Below are 11,598 nucleotides of genomic sequence, written 5' to 3' on the forward strand. Positions count from 1 at the left end.
AAAAAAAGAAAGGATTACATGCAGGGACCACTAGAAACGAAAAAGAGGAAATTCTACAGCTAAGGGGAAGGAGAAAGTAAGAGCATGCCAGCCTAGAAAGGTAAATGACAGATGCAGGTGATGCCACACACAAGGGGGGAATGTAAACATCTAAACATTGATATAAAAACTTAGTCTTCCACTATCAACTCACAGACAAAGTAGGTCTAATTTTTGGTTTCAAATAATTACATCATATTATCAAAACTTACAAGTACTCCTCTTCCCTCAATCTTTCCTGGAGCCAAATACTACTAGAAATAATATAGTTCTTATATAAATAATACCTGCATAATATCTAACTGGTTAAGTGCTCTTTCAGATATTTTATTTTATTAAAAGACCAATGACCCAATCCAAAAGGTCTTTGGCTCTGAAATCCTGTAAAAGTCACTTAATCCTTGATCATTGCTTCCTTGATAGAGTCGACAATTTTGATAAATGTTAATATCTCATAATCACCATCTCCAACATCCAAGGTTCTAAATGTTTCACAAAGATGTACATATACTATTACCATCCCCATTTTATACTACAGGAAACTGAGGCACAAAGAGACTAAACAACTTGCCCTAGGTCCCAAAGCTAGGATAATGAACTGACCTGTTATATCTGAGTTAGATCTAGGATGCAATGGTGCAAACTGACTGAAACAGTGAAGATGAAAGTCTTCTTGTATGTCCTGTCAGTGACATAGGGCAGCAACAATCAAAAAGATGTTTCTCTCAAAACACAAAGGCTTTCCAAAATCCTTTCAGGTTTACTGGCTGAAGGTTTAGCCTACTTTCCTAAAAACACTACTTCACCAAAAGGAGGGTTCCCCTGAAAAAAGCATCAAAGGGCTACCATGCCCTCTGCCAGTCACAGACTCTCTCCCAGGGAAGCACTTCCTGACTTGAAGTATGTTGTGACATTAAGATCATCTCCGGCCAGGAGATGCTATGACATTAAATTTTACCTGTTTAAAATTTTTAATCTTAAATGTTTTGTGAATCAGAGAAAGTAGTTTGGTGCCAGCATCAAGTATTAGGCGGCGCTCCTTATGTGCTGTCATAACTTTTAAAATGAAAACGAAAATTATTAATTCATAGCCCTATCTTCAAGCTACACACTACATGGAAGTTTAGAAACCAGCTGTGACAAATGCTCTCTACAGTTTCTCTGACAGGGACACTTATGCTTACGCATTTTTGCAGCCTACCTTACTGTGCATTATATGAAACTTGCCCTTAAGGGTTTCCTAAAGACGTATCAGTAACGGTAAAATATAGTAATTTGTCGCCAAAAGAATGAAGTTGGCAAAACAAGCTAAGAGCCCATTACATGTGTTCTCCGAACTAAAGATCCAAACTGAATTTGTAGAGAAATGAAATTGTGTCCAATAAGGCAATAGTTAAATATGTATCACTGGTCATATGACGGCAAAGAATTTTTCACTTTCAAAAGGAAAAAAAAAAAACCGCACACATGAAATTCTGCCTCTGTCATTATAAACAGCTGAATCATTCACATTCAACAACCCAGAATTCTTCCACAAGCTGGCATTGCTGGCTGTGGTTTCCCACAGGTCCGAATTCAAAACCCTCCCTGGGAGATCCGGGATTCCCCAAAAGCACAGCGTCCGGCAGGGGCTGCAGCACCCTTAATCACACAGCAGGCCTCGTCTATGCTTTAATCTCTGGCGAAGGAAAAAACACTGCGCTGAGAAAACGTTCTTGTTGATGCCAAGAATGTTCACCACCTGCCGACCAGGAGCAGGGCCCCTGGCGAGAGGCCAGCGGGCACATGACCCGGGGGCCCGGGCGCCCCGACCGCCCCACCCTCCAAGCCACCCCGTGCGTGCCCCCCAGCGACGTGGGTCTCGCGGGCGACGCCGCTCCAACCCATCGAAACGGACAAATTCGACTCGCCGGGGCGGTGGGGTCCCGAAGCACAGCCCAGACGGCCGCGGGCGGGGCCGGGCGCAGGTGACCAGCGAGCCCCAGGCCCACCCGCCCCCACGCGAGGCCAGCGCCCGCAGACGACTGGGGAACCCGGGGGTCTTCCGAGGGCGCGTGGGAGCTGAGGGACCCTGAGAGAATGTGGGGTTTCCATAGGGCGCTGAAGGAGGCTGGGGATTAGTCTCCGGAGGGCTCGTGGGGCCTGAGAAACTCCAGGTGTGTTCTGCGGAAGCAGGGGGTCCGCGGAGGGCTCTGGAGGTACAGTCGGCGGGGATGGCGGGTACGGAGACCCCGTTAGGGGACGCGAGGTCTGGCTCTCACCCAAACAGCCCTCGGAGGAAGGAGTGAGAGGCCTTGACTCGCTTCTCGGCCTCCGCCATCAGTTGCACCGCCTCACGCTCCTTCCCCGCGTTGTCCATGTTGCCAGCCACGGCCGCCGAAGCCCCCCAGTTAGCTCGCTGCGCTCCCGGGCGCCCCCGCCTCCCTGCTGGGCGCGGTGCGCAGGCGCGGCGCTCAGCCTGCCGGGACCAATGCGCTGGCGCACGGCGGCGGGAGGCGGGGCCAGGCCTCCCTGCGGTTCTCCTGAGGCGCCAAGCTCTTGGCGCCTGGCTCTGGGGCGGGAGCTCCGGGGGTGGGAGGGAACGGTTTCTAACCAGAATGCGCTTTAATCATTAAAGTCTGCGGCAATAGAAGATGACCCCTGGCTTCCAGTAAAGATCATCTAAAATACGTGGCACCGAGAATCCCTGCTCGACACGGCTCCCATGGCAATGGGATGGATGAAACGCCCAACCTGTGTGGGAGTTCTGCAAAAGGAAATCTAATGCGGCCGTCAGAAGCCATGGCATCATTTGCTTGGCGCCACCCACCAAAACAGGAGCAACATCTGGGAAAAGGAGCCATTTTTTTTTTAATCTCCAAAAGCAAGACGTTTAAGGATGTATCATGTTCCCTAATGTAAAATGAGTTTTTTTTAAGCCTTTCCAAACTGCAGCTTTCTGTTGGTCCTCTCTTCCTCCTTTATAAGTGATTTGCGTATATAATATATGTATATTCCATATATACGTAGTTTTTATTGACTAAAAACTATAAAACATATATAGTTTTTATTGACTAAATTCTATTCAATGGGTGTGAGCCATTAACTGTACACATTTATCCTTTGCATAATGCTGCCCATAAGGGGTGGATCTTCTGGGGCAAATTCCTGCCTGCCAGAAAGACTTGCAGTCTTCTAGGAGAAGTATCCATAGATAGACAGAATCCTGTGCCAGCAACTTCCAGGGTTGTCCCAGAGGGAGTTATTTTTGAATAGCGACTATTCATTTAGGCTTGCCAATTCTAACGTGAAAACCATTGCCAGATGAGAATTTCAAACTATTGATAAAGACACTGGCATGCAAAACTACCTAGGAAAGTAAAGCCTGTTTCTACAGAATGAAGTAAGGGGTCACACTCTAGAAGGAAAGGTTACTAAAGCAAAACTCGGAGTTCAAACGTTACAGGACACTACAGAGACAGAGGGAACTCTCAGGTCGTCTTGCAGAGTTTATTTCTGATTACTACTGTTAACGTAAAAATCCCAAAACTATATAGTTGGAGAGAAGACTTTATTTCTTCCGAAGGGTTATAGCCTTCAGGGTGCCATTCTGACAGGCTCGGAAGCCTATTCTCCAGCACAGCCCAGAAACAGGCGCTTCTGGAAAGGGAGTGGTAAAACAGGAGTTTAAATAGAACTATGCAGATTGAATAGGTTACAGGAGGAGCTATGAATATGGAATGACATATGAAATAAGCATGCATCCCATGTTCACCTTGGGTGGAGATTTATATGTGTTATAATTAGTCCCCATATGTCAAATGGTCTTTTCAGGACACAAAAGCACTCAAGTGTACATCCTCTGTAAACTGGCCAGGACCAGTGCTGTGGTGTGTGGTCCTCTTACTGAAATCAAAACTATAGTTATGGCTTGTGAAACAGAGGGGTGGGGTCAGCATCTGGCAGTGGCACGCAAAATTCTATTAAAATAGAATTTTTTTTTTTTGACTGCAGCTGGGTTTGAACCCACCACCTCTGGCATATGGGGCCGGCGCCCTACTCCTTTGAGCCACAGGTGCCACCCCTAAAATGGAATTATTTTTATATTAATTATCTTGAGGCTTGTTTAGCTGCTAGAGAAAAAGAAAATCCTGTGGCAATTAGAGCCTATTTTTTTTCTTTGAGTGTAGGGAATGTGTGACTTAACCCTTGCCTGACATGCCCTGAGATCCTGTTTAGAATTCAGTATCTTATTGTTGCAAAAAGTCTGTTCTTATGATCTCTACTTTAACGTTAATGCTGGTCAGTTGTGTCTGAACTGCAAAAGGGAGGACATTGTATGTGCATCCTGTCAGTTTTGGAGATTTGGGGAGGTTCCCTTGGGCCAAGAGGGTTCCATTCAGTAGGGTGGGTACTTTAGGATTTTAGACCACACTACATGCATTATTTTAACTTTGTAAAGCTGATTTGTGTGCTTTAAGGAGAAATAGGCATGAAATCAAAGGTAACATGACAGTAAACTCAGGACAAAAGAGAGAAAAACTATAAAGAGAGCAGTCGGGGTGGGGGGAGGTGATGGAGTGGGATCAACTCAAAACTTCTAAGTGCATCAGTGTCTTGATTATAGCAGTTCTCAAACCTTGCTCAATGCAGAAGCCCTAATGGATGTTCAGGAAAAAACTGATTTGTAGACCTCTAGCTTTCGGTATCAAGATCCCCTGGAACTAGGGGTCTAGAAAATGTATATTCTTAAGGTAACTCTTTACCCCTATTTCAAAAGACTCCTATTTCTAGATTCTCAAATCTGTAATCAGCTGGAATGGATTGCTTCCTCTATACTGGAACTTCCTCTATACTGTCACTGGGTGACAAGGGTATATCTTGACATTTTTCATGATTTCTGGTTATTTCCCTTGTTCTCCTTTCTCACAATCCCGCTCTTCCCCCAGTCATCATCAAAGTGGGAGAAAAAACTTCAAACCATAATTTCTGGATGGAACAGATGCTTTCTTTTCCCAGCAGATAGGTGAGTGGTGGGGACAGGCAGAGAAACAAGCCTCACGCTAAGTCCGAGCAGAGAGACAGATGGGGAATCCTTGAAGCAAGAGGGAAAAGAAAATGAGAACCACTTTTGATGTGGACTAGGGAAGGAGTGGAAGCTTCTCAAATAGGAGCTGTTCTGGAGCAGATCCGAAGAACCCATTGCCTGTACCTGTGTTGTCCAGGATGGGAGACATTCACCACCTGTGGCCATTTAAATTTAAATTAAATAATATTAAATATAATGTAAAGCTACATTTGTCAGTCACAGTTCTTTCCTTCCTTCCTTCCTTCCTTCCTTATCACTTCTTGCCTGAGAAAGTAGCCACGTTTCAAGTGTTCAATAACCACATGTAGCGAGTGGCCACTGAAAGAGTTAAAAATATTACCTGGCATATTCACTATTTAAGTTAGACACTTGAAAAACAATAGGTCAAGAAGATCACTTCAACCATCTTCCTTTTTTTAATATGTAGCATACACACTGGACACTTTGATCTTATGGTTTCTTAAATGCAAGAGATGAAATTTCCATGAGAAAAGAACCAAGGTGCCAAAATATTTAAAGACGTTTATTCTGAGCAAATATGAGTTACTGCAGACCAAGGAAACAGTTTCAAGAGGTCCTGAGGACATGCATTCAAGGTGGTCAGATTGTGGTGTTGCAGGAAGACAAGGCCCAATAGAGAGAAAGAGCACTCAAAAACCAAGTTTGTTAGAGGAAGGGCTTTATTTACTGGCTGGGAGCTTATGGCATAGAAGAATTCCAAATGGCCACGCTCCCCAACTGGCTTGGTCTTTCCCTTTTTATCTGCAGTCAAAAAGTTCCAACCCATAGGTACCCTTCTCATTGGCCAGTTTGAGTCAAGCAGGCTGCTATTCCAGCCCCAGCAGAATTACAGGATTTCATAGAAGTAGAAATTTCCGAGTGCTAAGAAGTTAAGTTTATTCCCAAAAGCTGAGTCACCATGGAGAGGACCGTGCAGCCGTATCCTTGTGGTCTCCTTGAGAAGATCTGTTCTTCTAGACCTCACCCTTCTTGGGTATCTTCTCTCATTTCCCCCATTTGAGACTCCAATATATTTTCTTTTCTTTTCTTTTTTTTAATTTATTGTTGGAGATTCATTGATGGTACAAGAAACCAGGTTTCACTGATTGCATTTGTTAGGTAAAGACCCTCTTACAATCATGTCTTGCCCCAAAGGTTTGACACACACCAAGATCCCACCCCCCTCCCTCCCGCCCTCTCTTTGCTAATTCCTTCTCCACTCCTCCTTCCTTCTTCCTCTCTCTGCTCACCCCCTCCCCTTGTCATTAATTGTCCTCATATCAAAATTGAGACCCCAATATATTTTAATTTGGGGTCTCAATACCAGTTTGCTTCTGTAGGTGCCAATATTAATTACTTTTCAGCACTTAGATTTTAGGGACTGTGACTCTTCTTGAGTTCTCTACTCAGGCCTTAATAGTACCATGGTAGTAGGTTAATATACGTACAAGTTTTTACTTTTCCCTGTGTGACATTCTTTCCCCCCTCTTCCCGAAGTCCAAAGTCCAATTAAGACAAGTCCCTCAAGGAGTTTCCTTAGGTTTCAGCCATCCATTGAGCAGCCATCTCCCAGTATGTGGCTGGAGCAGGGCATGTTGACTGTCTTAAAAGTTACCTTTACTTACCAAAGGGCAGGGACGCCCTTATTCAGCCAACTGTGATGACTCAGGTGAGGATTCCTTCCACCTTTGCTGCCACGCAAGTGGTCCAGATGACGGTGTAAAGTCTGGTCTACCATAGTTTGAGGGGGACCAGGTTCTGATTCTGGACCTAGACTTGGTCCCCTTGATCCTCCAGAGAGAAAGGATGTACAGACACAAAAGATTAAACAGAACACAGTTAGTTACCCAAGTGGAGATTTTCCTTGCTACTCTTTCTAGGGTTTTTGTCTATTCAGTTCAATCTTTCCCAGTTTTTTTAGGAATCCCTGCTAAATTGCAGAGAATTGACAGAGGCCTCTTTGAACAACACCAGTGGCAAGGCCTGTATCCAATTAAGCTTTGATTCCTGGCAGAGTTTACAATTCCTGTTCTTATGGTCCTGTTCATGCGCTTTACCCTGTCTGAGCTTTGAGGCCTATACATTACATATAATTTCCAGGTGATATTCAAAGCATTAGCTTATTATTTGCACTATTTCTGTTATGAAGGCTAGCCCATTGTTAAATTTAAACCAGAGTGGCAACCTACACCATGGGATGAGTTCTCTGGGCAATACTTTTACTACTTCAGGAGTCCTTTTTATCCTGGTGGGGGAAGGCTTCTACCTATTCTAAGTATGTGCAGACCATCACCAGCAAGTACTTGTTCCCTCTACACCCGGGCATTTCAGTAAAGTCTACCTGGAAGTCCTCGAAGGGCGTTCCTCCATATGACTAGATTCATTCAGGGTACCATCTGTCCTTGGCATGTGTTGAACCGGCTGCAGGTGACACACCATTGACTGATGGTTTTGGCCAGGGCTTCCAGGTGGAGATGTAGAGGTACCAGCCCAGCAACTCCATCAAAGACTCCTGTCACCGTGGTGGCTCCTTGAAGCTGGGGGACTGCTACTCATTCATCTGGTATCTTTATTCATCCTCCCTCCATTTCCTGGCTCTTCTTCATTGCCAGCTATCCCTTCTCTTTACAGGAGTACACAGGTGAGAGCTCCGGAACCCATGGGATGAGGGGAGCCACTCGAGACACCTGATACAGTCTGGATGCAGCCCTTTTTGCCTCAGTGCCAACCCTAGTGTTCCCTTTAGTGATGGTAGAAGCATCTCCTTGATGTCCATGACAGTGCATCACTGCCACCTTCTGGGGTTTCCATACTGCCTCTAGCAACTGGAGTATCTCCTGTGATACTTAATGTCCTTTTCCCCAAAATTTAATAGTCCCTTTTCCTTGTACAATGCCCTGCGTACTTGGAGAGTCAGAAAAGCATACTTGAAGTCTGTGCAGATATTCAGTTTTCCCTTGATATAGTTTTTTATTTTTTTACTAAATCATAGTTGTGGACATTAATGCAATCATGGGGTACAATGTGTTGGTTTTATATGCAATTTGAAATGTTTTCATCAAACTGGTTAACATAGCCTTCACGGCATTTTCTTAGTTATTGTGTTAAGACATTTAAATTCAGGGCAGCGCCTGTGGCTCAAAAGGGTAGGGCGCCAGTCCCATATGCCAGAGGTGGCGGGTTCAAACTCAGCCCTGGCCAAAAAACTGCAAAAAAAAAAAGACATTTATATTCAACACGGAGTAAATTTCACATGTACCCTAGTAAGATGTACCATAGGTGGGGTCCCACCAATTACTGTCCCTCCACCCATCCTCCCCCTTCCCCTCCCCTCCCTATTCCCTTCCCCCTTCTTCTTGGGCTATAATCAGGTTATAGCTTTCATAAGAAATCTATAAATTGGTTTCATAGCAAGACTGAGTACATTGGACACTTTTTCTTCCATTCTTGAGATACTTTGCTAAGAAGAATATGTTCCAGCTCCATCTGTGTAAACATGTAAGAGGTAAAGTCTCCAGGTATCTCAAAAATTATATACCATTTTGTACTATTTGTTGTTTTTTTCTATGACTGTAACTTTTACCCTTTAGTTCACCATGAGCTCTTGATGTCCGGTAAGAATTCAAAAGAATCAGGTAGAAAGAGTTTTTTTAAAAAGATTGCAATGCATGTATTCTAAATTCCTGGACATTCCAGCTACCGATGCTACACAGGAAAGAAAGAAAGAAGTTGTTGTTGTTGTTGTTGTTGTTGTTTTTGCAGTTTTTTGGCCAGGGCTGTATTTGAACCTGCCACCTCTGGCATATGGGGCTGGTGCACTACTCCTTTGAGCCACAGGCACTACCCAGAAAGAAATTTTTTAAAAAATGTAAACCCCCCCAAAACAAAATGAAGCAAGAAAATCAAAAACAAAAATTTTTCATGACAATTCAGACTAAACAACACATAAAAAGAACATCCATATGTCATAGAACAATTAAAAGCCGAACGGTATGTCAGGGTGAGGCTGCATCCAGCCTGTGGCCACTTTTGAACAGAGCAATGATGACAGAGTCAGTAGGGCCCACAGAGCCCTGAATCTTTTTCACCTGGCCCTTTAAGAAAAAGTTTACAGATCCACTGGGTTTTTTCTGTTCTCTTTTGAATATTTAATTTTATTTAATTTTTCTTAACATATTGAACGTTTCTATTTATGTTTTAAGGTGTACAATATGATGTTTGGATATATATAGACATTGTGAAATGATTACCACAAGCAGCTAACTAAAACACATTAATTGCCTCACCTAGTTACTTTCTGTTCATTGGTTCCTTTTTGCTGGTAGGGACCCTTGAGACCTACTTTCATAGTAGGATTGAGCATATGATGATTATTATTAACCATAGTCACCATGTTGGACTATCTCACAGTTGAGTGGTGCTACCTCAGATTTTATACAAAGTGCTGGCTCAAAAGAGCATCTCCAGCAGTCTTGAGCCACACCAGAAACCACAGAATTGAGAGAATTGTAGTGGACTATGAACCAGGCCCATTGCTTTCCCTGGGTGCACTCAGATCTCATAGCTAAGTGGATTCTTCTACTTTACAGAGGAGGGAACAGCACCGAGAGGTTAGTAACTTGCCCAGGGTCACACAGCTAGTAAGCAGAAAAGCCAAGATGTGAACCCACTGGCTGTGCCTCTGAATATAACACTGACTTTGGTGAAGGTGTGAGGGACAAGTGAAGCCACTGGGAGGGGAGGGAGCGTCCAGTCAGGGGCTTGTCTGCAGGAGTGAGAGGCTACCCCAGCATCAGAACCCCACCTGCCTCTCACTTCCTGGGCAAATGGGGGCCATTACAGGGCTGGTGGTTGGTTGGTAGCTGAGAAGTATGAATTTACAAGTTATATTCTAATATGCAGCAGTTGCTCTCAACTGGGGATGGCTTTTGCTCTTCAGGGAAGTTTTGGCAATGCCTGGAGATGTCTGGTTCTCATGACTGGAGGGGGTGCTACTGGCAGCTGGTTGGGAGAGGCTGAGGGACATACCTGCGGGGTACAGGGTGGCCCCAAACACAGGATCCAGACCAAACTGTCAGATGTGATGAAGTTAAGAAACTCGATATACAGTCATAAGAAAGGTCCAGGAAGACATTTGGAAGTTGTTGAGTTAACAAAATGAAAGTGAAGGCTCAATTTCTTGCATTTCCAACCTGGCTTGTCATTCCTGAGGCACCATCAAGAGCAGTCTTCCCTGTCTTCCTCACATATGTAACTGGAAATTTAAAAGTGTATTTTATATGAATGAAATTGTATTTTATATGTTATTCTACGCTGTACTGCCTCTTAAAATATGTCTGAAAATCTAGATATACTTAGATCTATTTGCATTGCATCCCAAGGAAATGATGTGCCTTGATTTTTTTCACCCATCCCCTGATCGACCATGAGGTTTATCAATAGGGAAGGGAAACAATGAATGCTCCTTTGTCCACATCACAATGTGTGCCCTGAATCTGAATTCCTTGGGCAAGGAGTATATTGGCAAGATAATAGTAAATTGTCTCCCAAAAGGGCTAAATCCACTTAGATTCCTGGCAGTGCCACAGGCCTGAAAGTTCCTCTCATTTTTACCAACTGCGGACTCACTTGTCTTCCAGATGATTGTCAAAGCAACAGATGCAAAAATAACATCTATTTATATTTATAATTTCCCAGCACAGCAGAAGAATTGAGTGTCTTTTATTGAGCTGATTGCAGTCTGTTTTCTCCTGTGAGTTGTTTTCCTTTTTCTTCTGCTTTGCTTTTCAAGTTCTCACAGATTAGTAGGTCATCTTTATGTCCAAATCATTTTAATCTATGATTGTTTTTGTGTGTACTGCCAGTATCTTATATTTGCCTGTAGTTTAAAATTTTGCTTACAGTGTCAAGATGTTTGATAAAACATATTAATGTAAGGGCAGTACCTGTGGCTCAAAGGAGTAGGGTGCCGGCCCCATATGCCGGAGGTGGTGGGTTCAAACCCAGCCCTGGCCAAAAACTGCAAAAAAAAAAATTAACGTTTATCTTTTCCTTCTCATATGTTGTTTTGAATCTTGCTTGAGAAAGGCCTTTTCCAACCTGAGGATAACCAATGTTATAATTATTCTAAGACATAATTTTAGCTCATTAGTGTAGTTTAGATGTATTTTTGTTTATGATGTGGGTGCTGGATCTAACTTTAAGTTTGAAAAATGAAGAGGCAATTTTCCAAACACTCTTTATTTATTTATTTATTTTTTGAGACAGAGCCTCAAGCTGTCACCCTGGGTAGAGTGCCATAGCACCACAGCTCAAAGCAACCTCCAACTCCTGGGCTCAAGCAAGTCTTCTGCCTCAGCCTCCCAAGTAGCTGGGACCACAGGCACCCACCACAACGCCCGACTATTTTTTGGTTGCAGTTGTCATTGTTGTCTGGAGGGCCGGGGCCGCAACCTTAGGTGTATGTGGCTGGCGCTTTAGCCACTTGAACC

The 11,598-nt window shown here is 43.8% G+C and overlaps 1 protein-coding gene across 1 annotated transcript in view; it reads right to left on the reverse strand.

Annotated features, from left to right (window-relative positions):
* Window positions 1–2,481, reverse strand: part of NAPB (NSF attachment protein beta) — a 61,920-nt gene extending 59,439 nt beyond the window's left edge. The window contains exon 1 of the mRNA XM_003798477.3: window positions 2,301–2,481. Within this exon, the coding sequence (XP_003798525.1) occupies window positions 2,301–2,398 (98 nt within the window). The 5' untranslated portion in view covers window positions 2,399–2,481. The remainder of the gene's footprint in view (window positions 1–2,300) is intronic.
* Window positions 2,482–11,598: the final 9,117 nt, after the last annotated feature.

The sequence above is a fragment of the Otolemur garnettii genome, unplaced genomic scaffold, assembly GCF_000181295.1.
Source record: "Otolemur garnettii isolate 467f Iridium unplaced genomic scaffold, OtoGar3 scaffold00136, whole genome shotgun sequence".
Classification (NCBI taxonomy): Eukaryota; Metazoa; Chordata; class Mammalia; order Primates; family Galagidae; genus Otolemur; species Otolemur garnettii.